At 36.5% G+C, this 22,950-nt stretch overlaps 1 protein-coding gene across 1 annotated transcript in view; it reads right to left on the bottom strand.

Moving 5' to 3' along the window:
* Nucleotides 1–9,528: 9,528 nt before the first annotated feature.
* The window catches only part of Rit2 (Ras like without CAAX 2), a 330,474-nt gene continuing 317,052 nt past the window's right edge, over nucleotides 9,529–22,950 (bottom strand). Inside the window, exon 5 of the mRNA XM_021150801.2 lies at nucleotides 9,529–10,732. Within this exon, the coding sequence (XP_021006460.1) occupies nucleotides 10,505–10,732 (228 nt within the window). The 3' untranslated portion in view covers nucleotides 9,529–10,504. The remainder of the gene's footprint in view (nucleotides 10,733–22,950) is intronic.

Here is a 22,950-nt window from a genome sequence, read left to right on the forward strand (position 1 = left end):
AAGGACTGAAACTGTCCTGAATAACATGCATGTGCAAATCTTGTATTAAAACTTAAATGTTCAAGTTTGCAATTGCAAAGCCACGGGATTAGTATCTTCCATTGAACTGGCCAAATAGTGAGCCAGTTTAAAGTGGTTAAAGCATTCACCTTCCCACCAGGAGTACATGGCTGGCCAGGCTCTCCCCATCATTCCCAAGCAGTTGGTACCATCAGCATTTGTTCTTTAGGCTGTTCTGATAGGTGTGCTCATCTTAATGCAGTTTCAATATGCATTTCTGAGATGGGTATTGATGCTGAAAATCTTTGCAAGTATTCATTTGCCATCTGTATAATCTTTAGTAAAATGTATCTCTTTCTACTATCCTGTTTTCTAATTTAATTATCTTTTCAAATTTGAGTTTTGTGAGTTTTCTGCATATCTAAAATCAAAGGTTTTTGATTATGAAACTTACAGATATTTACCCTAAAAATTGTCATTTTATTGTTTTACATGTTTAAAAATTTTGATATTATAATATAATTATATTTCTCCCTTCTCTTTCATACCTCCCAACTTTCCCACATACCTCTTCTTGGTCTCTTTCAAATTTATTGCCTTTTTTTTCATTCATTATCATTGCATGTATATACATATCTACATATATATTGCTAAATATAACCTGCTAAGTCTGTATAATGTTCTCAGTGCTGACCATTTAGGATTCTTGTGGAAAATCACTTCTTTGGCTCGTAGGATTCTTTGATTGCCTGTAGTCCTTCAAGTAGTGTGGAACATTTGTGTGTTTTTTTCCATGCAGTTTAGCTTGTCTGATCATGTCTGCCTTGCCCAGTTCATCTGTGATATTGGAGATATTTTACAGATGTTGCTTCTGATATTGCTAGAATGCACAACCTCACAGCAAGTTTTCTGATCCTCTGGCTTCTACAATCTTTCTTCCTCCCCTCTTCCATGATGTTCTCTGAGCCTTTGGTGTGGGAGTGTATTGTAGATGAATTCAGTGGGACTGGGTTCCACAGCTCTGCATTTTGTTTGGTTGTGGTTTCTTTAGTACTCTCAATCTGTTGCCAAAATAAACTTATCTGTGGGTATAAGGACAAATGATTATATCATTGTTGGGACTCTGCTATTTTAGTAAATTAGTAGTTGTTGATTTTCCTCCCAGTATCCATCTCCTGACTATTACTGGGTAGTTAACTAGGTTTATAAAACCAATCATGGTTTTCTTCTTCTTGTGTGGGTCTTAAGTCCCACTGGAGAGGTGTTGGTTACTATCAAGGTATGCGTGCCACTACTGCCCCATCAGAAATATCATACCATGCTGGTTATTGACATGATTTATAGGTATCATGGCTGGGAAGGACTGTGGGTGGCTCTTTTTGTTTGTAACCTTGTAATGATAATTTTTTATCATACAAATCCTGTGTTTTATATGGATATTTTTCATCCTATGATCTTTAAAACAATTGTAGATTGTATTACTCCTTTTGATTGTTTCTAATGTTTTGGTGTAGATAAATTGGAACAATTTTGTGTGTTGACATTCTATCATGTGATGTTGGTAAATTTTATTCATTTTTATCAATTCCTTAGAGATTTGTATACAGAAAAGTTTGTCTTCAATTAGAAATCAGTTTGCATCATTCTTGCCCTTCAGAAAACTTTTATAATTATCATCTGTCTAATGTCCTTGCCTTATGAAGTGGACAGAGAGTTTAATACTATGTTAAACACCAGTGATGGTATGATTACCACCATACATCCTCAGAGAGAAGCATTCAGCCTTTTATTGCTAAGTATGTTGTCTAAGCTCATTTTTTTCTACATTTCCAAGCTCAGCAAAATTTACTTCCTCAATTTTTAAATTGCAGAGAGCATATTCTGATATTTTACTTGATCTTTTTTTATTAATTTTCATGAGTTGCTATTGCATTTAGTGAAATTATTTTTCTGCACAAGGTGACATGATAGATAAATTCTTTCTTTAACTGTTCACATAAGGTAAGTTAAGCTACTTGTCTAGTACACATGAAATATTATATACATTTATTAATTTGATTCCTTTCATGATATAGATATAAAATCAATATTTGCAGAGGATGATAAGAAATGTTTTATGTACTTTGCATTTATGGCATTTTCCGATTTTGTATCAGTATAACATTCTTGAATGAGTTTAAAAATATTTCTTCTTCCATTTTCAGGAGACTTCATACAATTAGATGATTATTAAATTTTGGGGATGTTATTATAAATCACTGTAGTCACTGGCATAATTTGAAGATATTTATTTTCTCACTGTTTTGGGGTTTAGAAATCTAAGACCAAGATATATCATATCTGCGACCTTTGGGGTCAGCTCTCTCTGACTGAAAGATAATGGCCTTCTTGCTGTGATCATCCTTTATCTTTCTTGCATTTCAATGTTTGTCTTTTATTTTATTTTCCTCAATGTGAAATTTGAGGAGATCTAGAAACAAAGGAACACCCCAGAGATTTAATATGATGCTCTTCAGTTCTGGAAATAGCTACTCATCCACCAGCTTCCAGATTTAGTTTCTTTATTGACAACTGTTGGAGAATCTTCAGGGTACATTGCACAGGGAATATCTAAGGAATGGTGTGTATTTGTCACTTCATTCTATAAACAAAAATATCCACTAACACGTTTCATCTGAAAACTGCTGCTGTGGATTTTGACTTTCTAAGCAAATGTTTTACAATTGCTCATAGAGAGCTAGTAAAAATAAAATCCCCTGCCTCTGACTTAATTTAAATCCTTGGAACTAGAAGTCCTAATTACTTATTTAAAAATTAACTTGATTAGACAATGCTCAATTAGAAAACTTGATGAAATTTAGGGTTGGAAGGAAAACATGAAAGGTTAAATGTCAATTTCTTTAATTCATTCGTATTATCTAAAACTTAGGTCAACATTGAAATCATAAATACTGTGAAAATTTTTACTTGACATTTTTCCCTTACTAACTTTTTAGTTGATTACAAATGCCACACATCTTTACTATACCCATTTCCCTTACTTGCAACCTCTCTCAATTTGACAACTTTTTTTCAGGAGAACTGAGTTCTGTCATTTACAAACATATTTGAATTTCTCGATTGACTTTGGATATTCTTATCTTCCTTTTTTGCTCTTTTCTACAAGCTGCTCCCCAAACCAACAAATTATGGAAAACATGAAATAACTATCTCATCTCCATAAGTCCCTACTGTGTGTTCTGAGTCTCCAAGAATTCACTCTAGAGAATGAAGGTGTTCAAGAAATACGACAGATAGAAAATTAACTTTCAGATGATATCACCCTAGAGAGCACTGTGGAAGATTTAATACTGTGATGGCTAGTTTTTTTGGATTTGTCTGTCTGTCAATTTGATACATGTCAGAGTTATCTGGGAAGAAGGTACCACAGTTGAGAAATTGCCTCCATAAAGCTGACCTGTAGACAATTCTATGGGAGCACTTTCTTAATTAGTAACTGATATGAAAATACCCAGGTCATTGTGGGGGACACCACTCATGGGTGAACAGTCCTGGGGTTCATAAGATTGCAGACTGAGAAAGCCTCGGGTAGAAATCCATTAAGCAGCGCTAACTATGGTTTCTTTTTAGTTCCTGTCATCATGATCCTGGCCTGTTTGAGTTCCTGCCCTGGTTTTGATCAGTGATGGGACTGTTTACATGTAAGATGAAATATACTTTTTCCTGCTCAAGTGGCTTTTGGTCAAAGTGTTTTACCAGAACAATAGAAACCTAACTAAGATCAACACTCTGGAGAGCACTGTTACTTTATTCCCCACTGATCCCTTCCATAATTTCTTATTTCTCTCATAATAAGAACCAGATTCTAACTTTAATAGACACACATGCCTTATTGGAGTTATATTCTGTTTCAATAAGTCATATACTCATTTACTAACTATGGTCCCAATTTACCAGGTATATGTCAACCATGGGGTTAATACCCAGACTGTCTTTGCTGTGGAAACATCCAAACTTCTCCTCTCTCCTCTTGGTAGGTAGGAAGTATTACACCTTTTTACACCACCTCAACCTTCAGTATTCAGGAAACGCAAGTGGTCTCTTCATCTGAGTTCTCCTAGTAAGAACAATATAGACAACCCAGGGTTCTCCTAAAGATGACAGACAATATTGCCATCCCATAACTCTCCCTGATGACATAGGACATGACAATTTGAATATGATGACTCTAGTTCAAGGTTATATTTCTCAGTGAATCAGCTATAAATGCCAGGAGTTATGTACTAAAACCTAGTTCTTTTGGAAAAGAAAATGTGTCCACTAGAGCTCAATTTGCATCTTGAAATAATTACTGATCAGCAAATATTTGCATAAACACACAATAGTTTGTTTCAATTCTCTGATTAATAAATAATGCTGAGCAGAATGTCATACATATATGTCATAGATATAACTGGAGTTCAGAAATTTAAGTTGGTAAGTACATGAATAAACGGATGTTGAATTATCTGAGTGAACTAGTTACTTTTGAATTTGCGGGTCATTTATCATTTTAGTATGGCTTTTTCAGCCATGTATGTATTTTACATACATAATGTTGTTATAACATTATTTTCTTCCAAAGATAGTTGAAAGGATAAACTGAGTAGTAGCATTAACCTATAATTAACAGTGACTTTTCTTACTAGCCTATAGTAGTCTTAGAGTATGCATAATAACATAAAGTGTACAATGCATGCCAAAGACCAACCCAAACCATTCAGAGAATACCTGACCCTTAAAACCCTTAAATCCCAGCACTCGGGAGGCAGAGGCAGGCGGATTTCTGAGTTCGAGGCCAGCCTGGTCTACAAAGTGAGTTCCAGGACAGCCAGAGCTATACAGAGAAACCCTGTCTCGAAAAACCAAAAAAAAAAAAAAACCCTTAAATCCCATTTAAAACAAGAGTTTCTTGGTGTTTAAGCAGGTAAAGACTATAACTAACCCTAAGTCATAGAAGACATTGAGTCTGTAGCTCATAGTTCTTCTGATCTTACTGTATGTTTCATGGTGCTGTCCCACTGAGTATGCTGTTTCCTGTCTTCTTCCACATAATTATGTAGTCAAATTTCTGTGAATCAAGTACTTCCTACTAACAATACACTTAGACATCTTTAGCTGACTCTATACTCATTAACTATTGAAGGAATAGTCTTCAATGCAATGTGTTTAGCATCCTGTCTGCCTAACCTAAAAAGGAGGGTAAGCAAACCCCATATTTTCATACACTTTAAAGAGTCCCTATTGATCAATTCAAGAAAAGATATTTTTAAACTTAACTATTAGATGGTTTGAATTACATCTCTAGAGAAAGTTAGAAAATGCCCCTAATTCAAAATAGATGATTCAGAGAATACATTCTTGTTGTGATCTTCAGTGACATGCCAAAAATGTCAGAAAGTTTGCTCAATTTTTAAATTTTTTTTTTACCAAAACTAGGCAATATGACAATAACATAAAGGCATCCTAGCAAAGGTTGGGGCTAAACTTTTTCATCTAATAAAACTGGCATTGCCCCATCATGCATCTCTCTCTCTCTCTCTCTCTCTGCTGTATATGTGAGAGACAAGTAAATATGAGATAAAGAGATCTCCAAAGTCACTGTTATTGTGACTGCTTGTCTACAAACCTCCTAAGAAAGAGTGGAGGGGAGGGCAAGGACAACCAAAATGCAGGACAGAAGGCCTGTCTGACTTGTCATGCTTGGAGATTATATTTCTTCTGGACCTGCTTCTTCATCTATAGAGGGGAACTTTCCTATTGAAGTTTTAGACACTTTATTTTTATTTAATTTATCTTTCTGTTTAAGGTATGAGATTGATTACTATGAAATATTTTTAAAGTAAATGGGATAAAAATACTGACATAATCATTTATACTTTATGGAAGAACTTTTTAAAATAATTATTATTCTCTCATAGATTACATCTCAACTACAGTTTCTCTACTTCTCCCTCCATATCTCCAAATTTTCCCTTCTCATCTATTCTCTTCCCCAGATCTACTCTTCCTCTAGTTCCCTTTAGAAAAGACCAGACTCCTTCTCCTAAGGACATCAACCAAACAAGACATGACAAATCACAATAAGACTAGGCACATACCCTCATATCAAGACTGGATGAGGCAAACCAGTAGGAAGAAAAGGGTCCCCAAAGCAGACAAAAGAGTCAGAGACAATCCTCACTTCCTTTGTTAGGAATTCCATGATAACACTAAGCAACACAACCATAACATATATGCAGAGGCTCAGATGGATACAGAGTCCCTGGTTGTTGCTACAGTTTCTATATCCCCAATAAGCCTTGGTTAGTTGATTCTGAAGGACTTAATATTGTGGTGTTCTTGTCCCATCTGGTTCCTACAGTTCTTTCTTCCTCTCATCTATGGGGTTCCCCAAGATCTGAATAATGCTTGACTTGTCTCCGCATCTATTCCCATCCGTTACTGGTTGATGCCTATCTAATGGTGATTATGCTAAGCTCTGGTCTGCCTACCATTAGGAATCTTTTCACTGACTCTTTTGCCAGTCATGTGTGGTTCTATCTTAGATCTCTGAGCTATCCAATCTCTGGTTCCTCCTGGTTATTCAGGCAGAGACAGGCATAAGCCCTTTCTTGTGATGTGTGCCTTAAGTTGGACTAATCATTGTCTGGCCATTCTCAAAACTCTTGTAAGGTTTGTTTGATTCATAAAGTGTTTTGTTTTGTTTCTGTAAAAATTAGACACTTGAGTCAGAAGTCTTGATTTCCAAATATTTATAGGTTATAAACTGGAAGCAAGCTTGACTGAAGAAGGAGAGTGATTGAATGCAGCCCAGAGAACTTTCTTGCATTCTCCAGCTTTGATGGCTAAATTCCATTTATCCCATTAGGAACTTCTATCCTTCATCACTTTCAAATTTTATGTTTCTTTGTCCCTCTTACTTTAGTTTCTTCCTCTGCACAGTTTTTAGAAGAATCCATTATAAGCTTAATTGTGATGACAGCCTTTGAAAGGTCAACTTGTCTGGAATGACTGACTGACTAGACAGTGAGGAAAGCTTCTAGACATTGCCATAGGGCATTTTCAGAGAACACTGGCAAGGGGTTAGTGTGGTGGTTTCGGTAAACATACCTTTGACAATGAAAAAAAATCTGTGCATTGATGACTTTATTCACACCTTTTTGATGTGTTAGAAGGTGATGGATCCTTTAAAAGGTGGAACTTAGTAACATCTCTTTAAATTACTCCCATGTACTCCTCATAAGATGATGGTTCCCATCTCTTTCAACTTCCTCTTTCACATCCAGTCATGAGGTAAGTGGCTTTGTTCCACTATATGCTTTTATTGTGACAGATGCAAAAGACTTAAAACCATTCAATCATGCACCTGAACACCTAAAATGGATGCAGAATTGATACTCTTTTCCATTTATAAATTATCACAAATATTTGTTATAAAAATAAAAGACTAAGAAAATCAAAAACTACATGACAAAGGCCCTTATCAAAGAGTTTGCACCATTTTGTAAATGAAAGCTTGTGGCCATGGCCTTCTGGGAGAGGAAAGGTTAGCTTCGGGTACAGGCCACATCACTGGGCTCTTTTGTATTTCCAAAGAGTCTATGTATTAGAAGTAAACTGTTACTGTCTTCCTGGCTCTCCAGCCTCTATTTGTCTCTTCTACAAATTGTATTATCTGTAACCAGGTAAGCTAATTTAATAAATATTTTGAAGAAATTGCATTCTGTTCATTTTACTTTCCTGGAAGCTCTGGTATAGAGAAAATAGGTAGTGAGGAGTGAGGTTGTTATTATGCCTATCCTAAAGGATTTTCAGGATTATGTAATGGAGAACGTTTAGTAGAGTTTGGAGGCCCTAAGCTAGAAAATGCCAGAACCACTAAAAGTAGAGTATCCTAGAATAACACAGGCATGTTTAGGGATTCATGAGATGATCCACATATAGTTCCCAGACTGTGGCCAGGGACAAAAATCCTAATATTTTAATCTTATAATTCCATAGCCCTTGAGAGGAAATACTTAGATCCATGAAGTATTTCCTTCTGCATTTCAGGTTTCTAGAGGGAAAACTAGGTTAAAGTTGTGCTTCAGGCATACGTCTGCCCTTGCTGGTAATAAGTGTCTGAAATACTATTAGTTTGATGGTGAATATCTGGTAACTTTTTTTTTTGTATCAAAGTATCTATAGAGAAAAAAAAATATTCTCTAACCCAACTTCTATAAAATCTTTAAGCTATGAAATTAATTTACCATAAATTATTATTTATGTACAAGTATTCTAAGTTACACAAACTATTTACTCATGGTTTATAGTGAAGAAGTAAAGGTAACATACAGGAAAACTCAGTGACAAAGCATTTAAGAATCAAAGGAAATATAAAACCCCTAAGCACTTGGTTTTAAAGAAAATGTGTCAAGTGTGACACGTGGACAAGGAAATCACTAGGTTTACAAATAGACAGGCCGATCATGGAGAAAGTAGTGCCAATTATTTTCTAAATTGTGTTTTCCTTGAAAACAGGGAGGTAAATAGAAGGGCTTAAGACTCAGGCTCAGGACTCAAAGGACATGCTGGAGGTGAGTGAGCCAATTTAACAAAAGAAAAGAATAAGCTTAGTCATTCCAAACGGAAGGAAGGAGATAGCAAAAGCAGGTTCTAACTGTCAGACTCCTATATCACATGGACCTTTTTAAACATGTATAGTTGTTATATGTCCACTTAATATAAATGAAAATTATAGTGACTTACATACAGTCTTTATGAAATAGTAAGTTTCATCTTTTCTTTCCATTTTGTGATATACCTTTTTAACGATATATTCCTTAGGAGAGAAATTTACAGTGTATTTTTGGTATTATTAGGATTTTAGGATGAATGAAAAAAATGTATAAAAGATGTGGTTTAAGAAAAACTCACCACAAGAGATCAATAACAACAACCCCTTATCCTAAGACCTAACACACAAACAGAGAAATCTTGTGGGATTAAGAAAGGAATTTTAATCTAAAGTATAAAGTAACTCTAAAATATAATATTCTGAAAGATTGAGTTTTATTCCAACAGGTAGGAATTGATAACCCCTTATCTGTATTTTCCTTGTTTGTAAACATGTGAAATGTATCATTTTCCTTTACACGTGTTTATGACTCCAGTGTTACTTCAGTGGAGTAAGTCTGCCAGGTGAATGTTACACTACAGGAAGCTAGGGCTTGTGTGATTCATTTCTCCATCCTCAGCACTTATCCGGTTTCAGGGTCATTGTGAGCCCAAGAAGAGAAAGAGACTGACTGCTGAAAGACACCCTTGTCCCTCAATTCTACTGTTCCCTAATTTATGATAAAACTGGCCTCAATCCATGAAAATTGTTTTGACGGATTCTGTTTTAGGCTTAGCTTTTTCAGTTTCCTCTTACACGCATCCATTATCATTCTTTCCAGTGGTTGCTCTCTGAGCTTGAATTTAAACAAACTAATTTGCACAAGGGGAAAATGGGTGACTGAGAGATTTTATTTTACACAATGAACAAATAACAAGACAAATAACAACAACATTTCTGATGTCAGCTTCTTGTAATGCTTCATGGAAAATGAGAGAGGAAATTTAATAATATGAAGAGAACACTTAGTATGTTAGGTCATATCGCTGCAGACAGATGGCTACTATGCAGGTGAAGCAATTCTAAGAAGATTCATTGAGAGGGGCAAAGGGTCCTTTCTTGGGCACATGTATCATCTAGTTCCTAGTATTGCTGTCTTCCTACAACAGATAACAGACTATCATCACAGTAACTTTACTGTGGTACTTCTATAAAGCATATGGCAGACTGAGCACTAAATATGGGGACATGTAATTTTAGTATTTTAATAGAACAAACTCAGTTCCTATCATGAATAATTTCTCTAATGTTCATCTATAGAGGACTCAAGACGAAATACCAAGACTCTTCCACTTAAGAGAAGACAAGGACATTTTTTTTTCTCTAAACTATTCCAGCCTCTTCATTATTTACAGATTTGTGAAATGCAAACAACCAGGGTTATCAGGCAAAAGCAGATCCCCTAAGCCTTTTATCATCCCAGTTACAAGTTTGCAGATTTTCTTTATAACCAGACAGCATGCAAAATGAAGCTACACTTTACAGGAAAATGAGGCAATTGGAATGTTAATTTTATTTGGTAATATATTGTAAAATCTATAAAGCATTATCCAGCTGATTGACAAAATCTATCCAGCTGTTAAAGGCAAAATAAAACTATCTCAAGACACACAGTTATAGAAGTCTAATTTCTGCCTGCAGGTAGATGTGTGTGTGTGTGTGTGTGTGTGTGTGTGTGTGTGAAGAGTGGGGAAGAGGGAAAGAGAAAGAGATGGAGAGAGAAAGAGAGAGTGAGATGGAGATATGAACAATTGTCTGGTTGATAAAACCCACAAGGAGAGACAGGAAGGATGCGGAAGCAAAGCCTCACAACATGTTTTCTCTCTTCTTCTTCAGGGAGGCTTTTATCTTCTTCCATAGGCTGTCCTTCCTCTTCAATTTCCTTTCCACCAAGGACAGCATGGATTCCTTCCTGCGAATTTCTCTCACTAAGCCTTGAAAAGCATCATCGATACCGAATCGCAGGGCTGCAGATGTCTCAAAGAAGGCACAGTTGTAGTCTCGAGCAAGATTCATGCCTTCTTCTGTAGATACCTACGGGGGCAGGGGGAGGAGTAGAGATAAACAGATAATATTAAAAAGAGGAGAGAAAGGCTTTATGAACAAAATGTATAATTTTATTTTGCAAAAGTTCTAGAAATTCTAGACTTGAAGGACAGATGAGAAATCTGAGTCCCACACTGGGAAAAAATTTTATCTCAAATTCAGTTTCTCAAATATCAAGATTTTCATGGTAGTGCAGTGGTCAACAACAGCACAGCTGTAGATGTATTCTATATTAAGTCCCCAGCTTATTTGATTTTGATTTTTGTTTCTTGTTTTTTTTGGGTTGTTTTTTGTTTGTTTGTTTTTAAGTTAGTTTTGCAAACATGGATAATTGTATTACTATTTTGTGTCAACTTTGTCTTCTGTTTCATAAAAGAACATGACTGGCATCATAGATGGTGAATAATCCAGCAATCAAAATTTATTATTTGGCCATGCTGACCAGCATGTCCAGTCAGGACTTAACAGATGGTTTGCTATGTGTCTTGCTATTATCTATAAAACAACTATACTGAGAACATTTCAAGTTCTGGAGTATTTTTGGTGATATAATTCACAGTTCCCTTCTACCAGTGCGTAATGAACATTTCACAAACAACATTCTGATGGAGGAATCTGAAAGCAAAACCCTGTCACTATGGTAAATGAGTCTTTCTCCAGCTTAAGCTTTACATTTCATCTGTGGGCTTAACATGCTATGCTTTGTATTATTGTGCTAGATGTTCTAGAAACTATAAACTGACTGAAGTTTGCCACTTTGCATTTTTTGTCATCCTTTGAATATTGATCAGAGTTCCTGGAGACAAAAGAGTGATCCACAAAACTACTCAAGGCTTTAAAGTTATTAACAGACATGTAAACATAAATTATGTAAACATATTTAAACACTATATCATTGTCTTATAGATGGTTCTTGAAATCCTGCTCAACATTTATGTCTCCCATAAACCTTTCAGATTACAATCTGTGGTTCTGAGCGACATGGCACACTTGAGATTTCTATTTTTGTGAATTCCTCCAAGACAACCTATGTTGGACATGGTATAACATCAACAAAGCAAACAAAAAGTGCTATATAAAATTCTGGTTACACTCTCTTCTTCATGCTTTGACACTCTGATAGAGAATACCAATCCCAATGACCCCACCCCCGCCCCCAAAAAAATCTTGGAGAAAATAAAAGACAGCAAATCTGTTGTATAATCATCTCACATTGAGGCATGAAAAGATGGATAGGGAAACATTGAAAAACTCCTTATAATAAATTCATAGAAATTAAAATAATAGACTTTCATAATCAATATGGTAAGACTCCAATAAAAGACAGATTGCCTAATCTCATTTTTGTTTGTTTTATTTTGTTTATAAAGTTGGGAAATTACCTTATTAAGCCAAGTTTATATATTATGTAATAATATAATAATATTATATAATAATATAATGCTCACTTCCAAAATAAATAACCACTAGGTTTCCTAAAAGTTGATTTTAATATGTTACACTAATTTTTTAATCTTTTTTAAAATTAGGTATTTTCTTCATTTATATTTAAAATGCTATCCCAAAAGTCCCCCATACCCACCCCCAACTCCCCTACCCACCCACTCCCACTTCTTGGCCCTGGTTGTTCCCCTGTACATATAAAGTTTGCATATAAAGTTTGCAAGACTAAGGGGCCTCTCACACTAATTTTCTAAATCAAGTCTGAAGAAACAATATTTGCAGATGGAAATACTTATGAAAACTCTATCATCAAATGTATTAGTGTGCACATATTCATGTTCATGTGAGTAAGTAAGTGCGTGTGTGTGCATGTGTGCATTTGTGTGTTTGTGTGTGTACACTCATGCATGTGTCTAGAACCAAAGATTATATAGCAGAAATAGAACACTGGATCCTGAGACTTGGTTTTATAACTGTTTGTAAAAGTATGAGATATGGGAAAGGAAAGAATTATTTGTTTAAAGCCTGAAATTTGTCTTAGACTAAAGTCAAAATGGCAACTACTACAAAGAAGAAAAGGGAAATACTCTCCACTTTGATTGTGTATCTTGGTCACAAAGGCTAGCACCCCTGACAAAGAAAATACTGCAATAAGAAGGAATGACAAGCTATATTTAAGGAAATCAGTTTTTCCTTAATTATGCCTATTGCCCTGTTTGGTGGGTATGAGCTGAGTTTCCAGTCTAATTTTCACCACACCAAGATATCCATGTACTGGTTCATCACAAATCCAGCATTTTTGTTCTTCATGGAATAGCTCCATCTTTCATTGACTTCCCTTTTCTTTCCTTTCAAGGCCTTCTGCACTGTCTTTCTTCAAGTCTTTGTTTTGCTCCAGTTTCTACAGAAATGATTTTTGTTGCAGTAAATCTTTAACCCAAAAAGCCCAGTCAATGAATTTACAACTCAGTTAATTGGTATCTAAGCTACAGGCCTAGATTGGATGGATCTGCCACTAGACTACTCTCTTCCCATCTATTAGATCCCATATGACTTGCAACATCTCCAAGCCACATGCTCCAGCTCCATTTTCCTTCTACTTTGTCTTCCTCTATCTTCTTTCTCTGTCTTCCCTCTCCATCTCCCCCATCTCTCCACCTCCCCTTCTCCCCCAAACTTTTTTACAGCATTTTAAATTTTTTTATTTTTTTAACGTTTCTTTATTAGATATTTTCTTTTTCTACAATTCAAATGTTATCCCCTTTCCTGGTTTCCCCTCTGAAAACCCCCTATACAATCATATACATCATCAAACCCAGACACTATTGCAGATGCCAACAAGAACTTGCTGACAGGAGCCTGATATAGCTGTCTCCTGAAGGGCTCTGCCTGTGCCTGACTAATACAGAAGTGGATGCTCACAGTCATCCATTAGACAGAGCACAGGGTCCCCAATGAAAGAGCTAGATAAAGTACCCAAGGAGCTGAAGGGGTTTGCAGCCCCCTAGGAGGAACAACAATATGAACTAACCAGTACACCCATAGCTCCCTGGGATTAAACTATCAACCAAAGAAAACACATGGTGGGACTCACAGCTCCTCCAAACTTTTTTGCTCCACCTTCCCTCCTACTGCCCAATCATTGGCTTTAGCTTTTATTTCAAAAGTTAAAGTTTGCAAGTCAAATGGGCCTCTCTTTCCAGTGATGGCCAACTAGGCCATCTTTTGATACACATGCAGCTAGAGTCAAGAGCTCCGGGGTACTGGATAGTTCATAACGTTGTTCCACCCATAGGGTTGCAGATCCCTTCAGCTCCTTGGGTATTTTCTCTAGCTCCTTCATTGGGGATCCTGTGATCCATCCAATAGCTGACTGTGAGCATCCACTTCTGTGTTTGCTAGGCCCCAGAGTAGTCTCACAAGAGACAGCTATATCAGGGTCCTTTCTGCAAAATCTTGCTAGTGTATGCAATGGTGAGTAACAAGTTTTTTGTTTTGTTTTGTTTTGTTTTGTTTAAATATTTTTATTAGGTATTTTCCTCATTTACATTTCCAATGCTATCCCAAAAATCTCCCATACCCTCTCCCCAACTCCCCTACACACCCACTCCCACTTTTTGGCCCTGGTGTTCCCCTGTACTGGGGCATATAAAGTTTGCAAGTCCAATGGGCCTCTCTTTCCAGTGATGCCGACTAGGCCAACTTTTGATACCTATGCAGATAGAGTCAAGAGCTCATGGGTACTGGTTAGTTCATAATGTTCCACCTATAGGGTTGCAGATCCCTTCAGCTCCTTGGGTATTTTCTCTAGCTCCTTCATTGGGGGCCCTGTGATCCATCCAATAGCTGACTGTGAGCATCCACTTCTGTGTTTGCTATGTCCCGGCATAGTCTCACAAGAGACAGCTATATCTGGGACCAGTACAGGGGAACGCCAGGGCCAAGAAGTGGGAGTGGGTGGGTAGGGGAGTTTCGGGGAGGGTATGGGGGACTTTTGGGATAGCATTGGAAATGTAAATGAGGAAAATACCTAATTAAAAAATAAAAAAATAAGAAAAAATAAAACTTGTTACTATATTTATCTGTTTTTGTGCCCCAGCACATGAAAAAAAAAGAAAAAAAGAAAAAAAGAAAAAAAGAAAAGTTAAGGTGGGGCTCACTCCTCATCTGCAGTCCCTTCCTGGAGAATAGAATTAGCATCAAAATACAAGACCAGGGCTATCTACAACAGATTCTGACATCCTTCCTAAAGCAGCAGGACACAGTGAAATGAAAATTTCTGGTTTCTTTGGAGCCTCAGTTGTGTTATGCGTTATTTTTCTGGGCACTGTCTTATCAGAGGATGTTTATGCTAAATTAGACACATGGGAGGATGTTTTGCTGAGAACTGACACATGAGGCTTTTCTGGAAGCTGCCTAGGAAAAGGGCATTCTAAAGCGGATGCTTAAGAGAATACTTGATGTTTGGAATGGGTATAAATATAACTCATAAGACAGTGAGCAGACAGATATTGTGCAGTATTGGTTCATCTTGCCACTCTTTGTTGATTGTCATTTGTTATTACTTTGTAAAGAGAAATGAACTCAAGAACTTCAAGTGGTGTTCTGGCAGCTTCTTGCTGCTTCTACAGGATCAGGTCAACTGGAAAAGCCTCATGGTTTCTTCTGAATCAAACTGCCACTGCTGATTTGTGAATGGTATTTGCAAGAGAGTCGAGCTACTGCTGCTGCTTTGTGTGCACTGAACTGCTGATATGCTGACAACACAGACAGAATTCATCCCAAAGAACTATTTCTAAACAGATAGACATCATTCTTTGCCCTGTTAACTTTTCCTTTCCTCTGGTGGGTGGTGGGCTAGATGAGAGGTTAAAACATTTAAATACACTTGTTGAAGTAGGTTTTGAAAAATACAATCCTACAATTCATAAGCATTCTAATCTCAACCTTCTCACTATGTGCTCAAAACTGCTTCTTGATATGTGGTATGATTCTATTACACTAAAATTAAGCAAAAAGACATCTTGTCCCTTGGAGTAAGTAGTCTCTGCAGTAATTCGATGCTTCTTGCCTTCATAGAAAGATTTAGTGTAGAAGATGATTTTTACACTCTAACCTGTTTAGGAGCAATTAATATTGCATTATCCTCTAATTCCACTTAGGGCACTGTCACAAATAGACGTTCCATAGCTATTAGGAAATGTAAGAATTTAATATTCATCAGAGTCTAGATATGAGACACAGGGCTAATTTATTCTAGATCCAAGCATTGAATTGCATCTTTTTGTTAAAACGCTGAACATAAAAGGCTGGAATAATAGATGACGGAAAATTCACTCATTCACAAGTGCTACACTGTTATAAGAAACCCAGGGAAATGTCTCTTCTGGAGCTATCTCTACTTCCAAAGACTTGAAAAGATCTCTCCCAAAATAGGGTTGAACGCCTTTGGGTCACCAACCTTTTACCTTCTGAGCATTTTTTTCTTCCTACCATTTTGCAATCTGAACCATTAAATCCCAAGAATTCTTCTGGTCATTAATACTCAAGAATAACCCTGAAAGTTCAAAAAGTCTGTATAAATTTCTAAAAAAAAAAAAAAAACAAACAAAAAAACCCCTTTTTCATTAATGAATAAATATTGGAAGAAGTACCTTCCTATTATCCATACAGAGCCCAGTTTGTGCATGACAAAGTCCTTGTATTCTTCCATGGGCCCCATTTACCCATTTTATTTCTGTGGTCATATGAATCAAAAAGAACACTATCATTTATTCTTTTAAATATGAAAAATTAAGTGATTTTGTGTTATCTGGGTGCTGCAGGCTATTTCCTGAGCTGTTGAGTGTGAGGATGAAGGCAGATCCAGAATTTGTTGAGAACATTGAGGATGAGCCACTCTGGTAGAATTCATCAACATCATGAGAACATATCTTTACTGCTAGAGTAAGAGAATGCTGGGATAGTGAGTTTCTACTGCCTGTCCTCTTTGGTGTTGGGGTTTGGTTATGTCCCTTGCTAGATAATATAGATCCAACAAGTAGCAAAGATGGATGCTACTTTGGTTTATATGACTGAGCAGATTCTGAAGGGACGAGAGTCCAGAAGGGAAGGCATTGGGCTGCTCACAGATTCCCAGGGATTAAGTTGGTACATTGCATCTCTAGGACAGATAGCACTTATGATTCCATTCACATGCTGCTTCACACTGCTCTGGCCTTCAGCAGCCTCAGCTGAATTTAACGGATGCTATTTGTTCTGTAATTAAGAGGTTCAGTTTCCTTCCTCTGTTCATCATCTTTACAAATTGGAACTTGATATCAAAAATCTATGATAATCTGTAGATGATGTTTAGACAGCCATATTGAAATTAACAAGGGAAGCCCAGAAGACCTCAACACAGGAATTTGAAAAGAGAGCAAAGAAAAATTTAGAGGGAGGAAGTGAAAGGGGAAAATGATGCAATTACATTTCAAAGCTCTAAAGTTATTTTAAATATGAAAGAAGATTTTAAAAGATTAGTAGGCAAGCATTAACTTCATATGTTCCTTATCAAAACCTTGGGCACTAAGAACTGACCTGATTCCAAAACTCTTTAAGCTGCCTTTAGGAGAGCACCTCTCCCTATCCCTACCCCTAATACACAGGAGAGCACCTCTTTCCACTCCCAACTCTCTTCTGCAGGCATATACTCCAGCCTGGGGTACAGTGCCCAAGGTATTTCCTCCATTCTGTTTTCTTCTTTCCTTCTTTCCTTCCTCCCTCCCTTCCTTCCTTCTTTCCTTTCTTCCTTCTTTCCTTCTTTCCTACCTTCCTTTCTTTTTAACTAACTTTATTATTTTCAAAACTTGGCAATTAATAAAATATTACACACCAAGATTAACTAGACTCAGAGTCTATACAAATGAATGAGCATTTTCTATACAATTATAACAGGCAATTGGAATGAAAGGCATGGAGCATCACATTAAATTTTACATTTTCATTGTCAAATATATTTTGTGAATATATATTGTTTTCTTTAATCTCTTGTATGTGCAATACATTGTAAAGAATGAGATTTAACTTTATACATAAAAGCTGATATAATTACATAAACACCAGATAAAGTGCACACTATATAAAAGACTATTATTATAATATAAGGAAAACACTTTATAAAGATAAAAATAAACCTACCAGATATATTATATATGTGTGTGTGAATAAGCTTCTTTTAATTAAGAAAGAATGACCTCAGTTTATAAGAAGAAAGAGCTGATATTACTAAAATCCACAATTTTACTTGAGATTCCTAGCATATATCTCTTGGCAGTTAAATGAACAAGGCATCAAAATTCAGTAAGAATATAGATTTGAACAAAGCAATGAAAATAGTTGATACAACTTTCATGCATTTGATGCTACACCCGATGCCGCAGATACTTGTGTTAATTTCAAGTAAGCATCAGATCCCATGCTAAACCATGTCTGGAAATACTGCAATGAATAAACATCACATCCTATTCCAAAAAAAAAAAAAAGAAAGAAAGAAAAAGAAAACAGAACTGGGCTAGGAATCAATAGATAGAATAGCTAGGAAATCTCCAAGCGTTTGTGAAAAATATATTTCCATGTATGTGAAAATGAAATTGCATGAAAATTATAAAATATTTGGAACTGAAATATGAAATGAAATATAACATATGAAAATTTGTAGGACTATGTAAATCTATGTTAATATGATGTTCGTATCACTGTACTCATGTTTTAGGAACGTAGAAACAGGTAAATGTATCAATTGAAGCATCTACCCAACAAATTATCTCCATAGGGCACACATTAGACATATAGTCTGATACTAATCGGTGGCAGAGAACCTAGCAAAACATCAGCATGTAAGCAGGGTTTCGATGTGTCCTTGGCATGGTGTTCCAAATGAGTGATGAAATGTAGGTGTGGTCACTGGTGCCCGGACACAGAATTATCAGTGTGGATTTTTATTAATTCTTTGAGAATATTTTTACCAAGATGTATGGAAGTTATGTCTACTACCAATTAAGTGGAATTTTAGAAGGGGCAATCAAAGTGGAATAAAGGAGTCTTGAGTTAAATTGATACTTTTTATTCCCTTAAAATTATGTGTATGTGTTTGCGAGTTACCAACATTTTCCATATGCATTCATATGTGGTGCATTCTCTATATGAACAGATTGATGAGATGTTTTGTATTATAAAAATATAAGCATCACAAGTAAACCATTACAAACATCATAATTTATTTAAAGTAAAACGTAAATAAAAACTTCACAGCAAAAAAAAATTAGACAGGTCCAAAGTCTATACAACCAAAAGAACTTCTGTTTAGTTAAAATTGGTGTTCCAAACGTAAGCCATGAAGCTTCAGGTTAGATTTTAAGTTTTCAGTGTTGAGTACACTTTGCTTATTTACAGTTTTAGATAATAAAGTATATAAAAATTTTAAAGTCGATTGCAAAAATCAAGTTTATCTCAAATAAAATAAGAGAACACATTCCACACACAGGTTCTTACTACAGTCAGACACAGCAAACCAGCCCTGTCAGAGTGCCTGCCTGTATAGACTAAAGAAAGCTCAGATCTTTATGTTTTTAACCCCTCAGCAAGAGACACAAGAATGCTGTGCCTTCTACTTACCAACAAGCATTCACCTTTTAAGTAGCTACTAGAACATGAATTCTGAGTGATCTAATTGAGTTTCAAAGTAATTTCCACATTTTTATAATAAAACCTAAATGGAAATTAAACACTAACATATTTATCTTCTCTAACACGTCTTTTTAAAATTCTAATTAGATCAGTGACCCAAAGAGCCTACATTTACAAAAAGGAAATTAAGTGAAGATGTGAAGACACACGTAAGAAATAAATTTCAGTCACATTCTATCAATATTATGAAACCATATATTTATCATTCCTACCTTTGACTTTATATCTATGAATTATGAATGTATTTGGGAACTTACTCCCAAACATACCGGTTGAAAAAAATTCCACTAAATACTGGGGTTGTATACTTAGGAATTATGGCCAGTGTAAAGGCGGTAATTATGACCAAAGTGTTATTAAAACTTAGGGAACCTGCTCTTTATTTGGTAATTGTGGTCAGCCTTGGTCAGAACCTGAGACTGAACAAGAAGTAGCAGCTTTCCTACTCCGATTCAAAGAAAAAAGATTCATACTCTCGTGATATATAGTCTGCTAGAAGAAAGAATACTTTGTGTTACAATTAAATCTTGAGGAAAAGTAGCACTGGCAAGGAGAAGGAACGTGCGCTAAATGCTGGGAGTAAGACTTGGTGAACTCGTGTGCCAAGGAGCAACCCAAGTCACAAAATAGTTCGTGAGACTTAATGCTCACCTGAATGCCTCGGAACAATGGCTGGGGAAGTAAGAGCAAGAATTGTTTCATACAAGTAATAGAGACTTTCAAAAACCTAAAGGACGGTTCTCCACCAGCTAGAGGAGGGATTGGCAAACAGCTGAAAGGCAGACAGAGCACTGCCGCCAGGGAGCAGAGCTGGTACCAGATGGGCCAGCTGCTGGTGCACGCAGTAGCAGGGATCCGCTGACTCTAGGAGCTTCCTCACTCTTTACATCTGTTTTAGTTTTCACATTAGCTTAGTGAATGGGAAATAGATTGTAATAAATTGAATGATAGTGAAGGTTATTATGGTAATGGTAGCACCCAATAAGCTTTATAACTCTTAATAGCACAAAAGGAAAAGAATCGCAACTACGTGAGTGCTAATGTTCAGTAAGGAGAGCCAATCAGAAGGATGGCTCTTTTTCTTCCAGCAGAACTGCTGCTGGCAAAGTATCTTCTAGGTGAAGCTCTTCTCACAGGGTTACAGATACAATGCTTAGTGTATGAAGCAACCTCTGGAATTTATATATTAATGTATAGCATATGTTTATTATATATTATATATGTATATATACATACACACACACACACACACACATATATATATATATATATATATATATATATATATATATATATTAATGGTTAGACTGTTTCTTTCCACTTTCATTCATGGAGCTACTAAATATCCCTTTATACCATACATCATACTATTCCATATATATATGAATAAACCAGCTGAAAGCTTATATTGTTCTATTTTCTTTAACATTCAAGTTTACAAAACTTCATTTCACTTTATATATATTTCTGTTTTGCTTGTATGGTTATTTAAATATGCTTGGCCCATAGGGAGTGGCACTGATAGGAGGTGAAGCCTTGTTAGAAGGAGTGTGTCTCTAGGGGGCGAGCTTTGCAGGCTTCCTCCTATATTCAGGCTCTACCCAGTGCAGTCCTAGGTGCCTGTGGCTGCCAGTCTATTCCTGTCTGCCTTTGTATCAAGATGTAGAACTCTTGGCTTCTCTAGCACCATGTCTTCCTGGACGCTGCCGTTCTTCCCACTATTAGTGGACTGAACCTCTGAAACTGTGAGCCAGTTCCAATTAAATGTTTTCCTTTATAAGAGTTGTCTTGGTCATGGTGTCTCTTCACAGCAATGGAAACCCTAACTAAGACAGCCTGCCTATGGTCATGAGTGTGACTGGTACCTGTGGAGACCAGAAGAGCACATCACATCTCCTGGAACTAGAGTTAAAGCTCATTGTGTGGCACCATGTATGTACTAGAACCCCAACCTGGGTCCTCTGAAAGATCACCAAGTGCTCTTTAAGTGCTGTACCATCTCTCCAGCCCATTGTGTACAGTTTAAAATTTTAAATAGCCTTGTAAGTTTCATGACCAGTTCCAAAGAAAATGGCTTGGGTAAATTTTACCTGACTTATTTATTTAATTTTATCTGATATCTTTGGATACTTTCTGCTCCATTCAAACCATCTTGTTTTATATTCTTCCATGCAAATTAATATCTGGGTGAACCAAATGGTCTCATAGTTTGTCCTTAAGTCTTCTTGAAGAAAGATTTGGTTCCAGGACTCACACAAAAACTAAAATCTTAGAATTCTCCTCTTCCTTTTGGAAATGGGGAAGTTTTAAATAAACCTTATACCTTTTATCTCCAATCTCAAGATTGTTCTTTTTTTTTATATTTCTTTTTTTGTTTTTTTTGTTGTTGTTGTTGTTTTATTTTTTTAATAGGTATTTTCCTCATTTACATTTCCAATGCTATCCCAAAAGTCCCCCATACCCTCCCCCCAACTCCCCTACTCACCCACTCCCACTTCTTGGCCCTGGAGTTCCCCTGTACTGAGGCATATAAAGTTTGCAAGACCAATGGGCCTCTCTTTACACTGATGGCCGACTAGGCCATCTTTTGATACATATGCAGCAAGAGACACGAGCTCCGAGGTTACTGGTTAGTTCATATTGTTGTTCCACCTATAGAGTTGCTGATCCCTTTAACTTCTTGGTTACTTTCTCTAGCTCCTCCATTGGGGGCCCTGTGATCCATCCAATAGCTGACTGTGAGCATCCACTTATATGTTTGCTAGGCCCCGGCATAGTCTCACAAGAGACANCTATATCAGGGTCCTNTCANCANAATCTTGNTAGTGTATGCAATGGTGTCAGCNTTTGGAGGCTGNTTNTGNGATGGATCCCTGGATATGGCAGTCTCTAGATGGTCCATCCTTTCGTCACAGCTCCAAACTTTGTCTCTGTAANTCCTTCCATGGGTGTTTTGTTCCCAATTCTAAGAAGGGGCAAAGTGTCCACACTTTGTTCTTAAGAATTAATTAAATATAAATGTTTTGTAGATAGTTTTTATACTCAACTTTTTAGGAAATAGTTATGAGAAAGACCCATCTCAGAAAAGGCATGCTTTCTTTCCTATTTTGGATATATGGTTTCTTGTATCCGTTGTCATAGAACAAGTAAATGCAGAAGGAGCTTTATGTGATCAACCAGCCTACAAGATAAGGAAACAGAAATCATATTTTGGTCTAAGTGTTATCTTTAACCATGCTGAGCCACAAGCATGCAGCTGGCCAAAGCTCACTAAATATCGAATCCTGGTGACAGCAATATTAGCCTCGTAAGCTGTTGCTAGTGACTGATGGCCAACTCTAGAGAGTCCATCAAACTGCAGTCCCAAAAGCCAAGGTATGATTTCCAAATGACATTTTCCTATTGCAAGCAATTTATTGGAGATAAAGAAGGAACACAGTGGAATGGTAACCAGAGGTCTCTCTTGGGTCTTAGAGCTTATGGTCATCTTGTACTCTCTGGTTTCCATGCTTAGCTGCAGCAGAAGACAGACATTC

The sequence above is a fragment of the Mus caroli genome, chromosome 18 (genome assembly GCF_900094665.2).
Source record: "Mus caroli chromosome 18, CAROLI_EIJ_v1.1, whole genome shotgun sequence".
NCBI classification, from domain to species: Eukaryota; Metazoa; Chordata; class Mammalia; order Rodentia; family Muridae; genus Mus; species Mus caroli.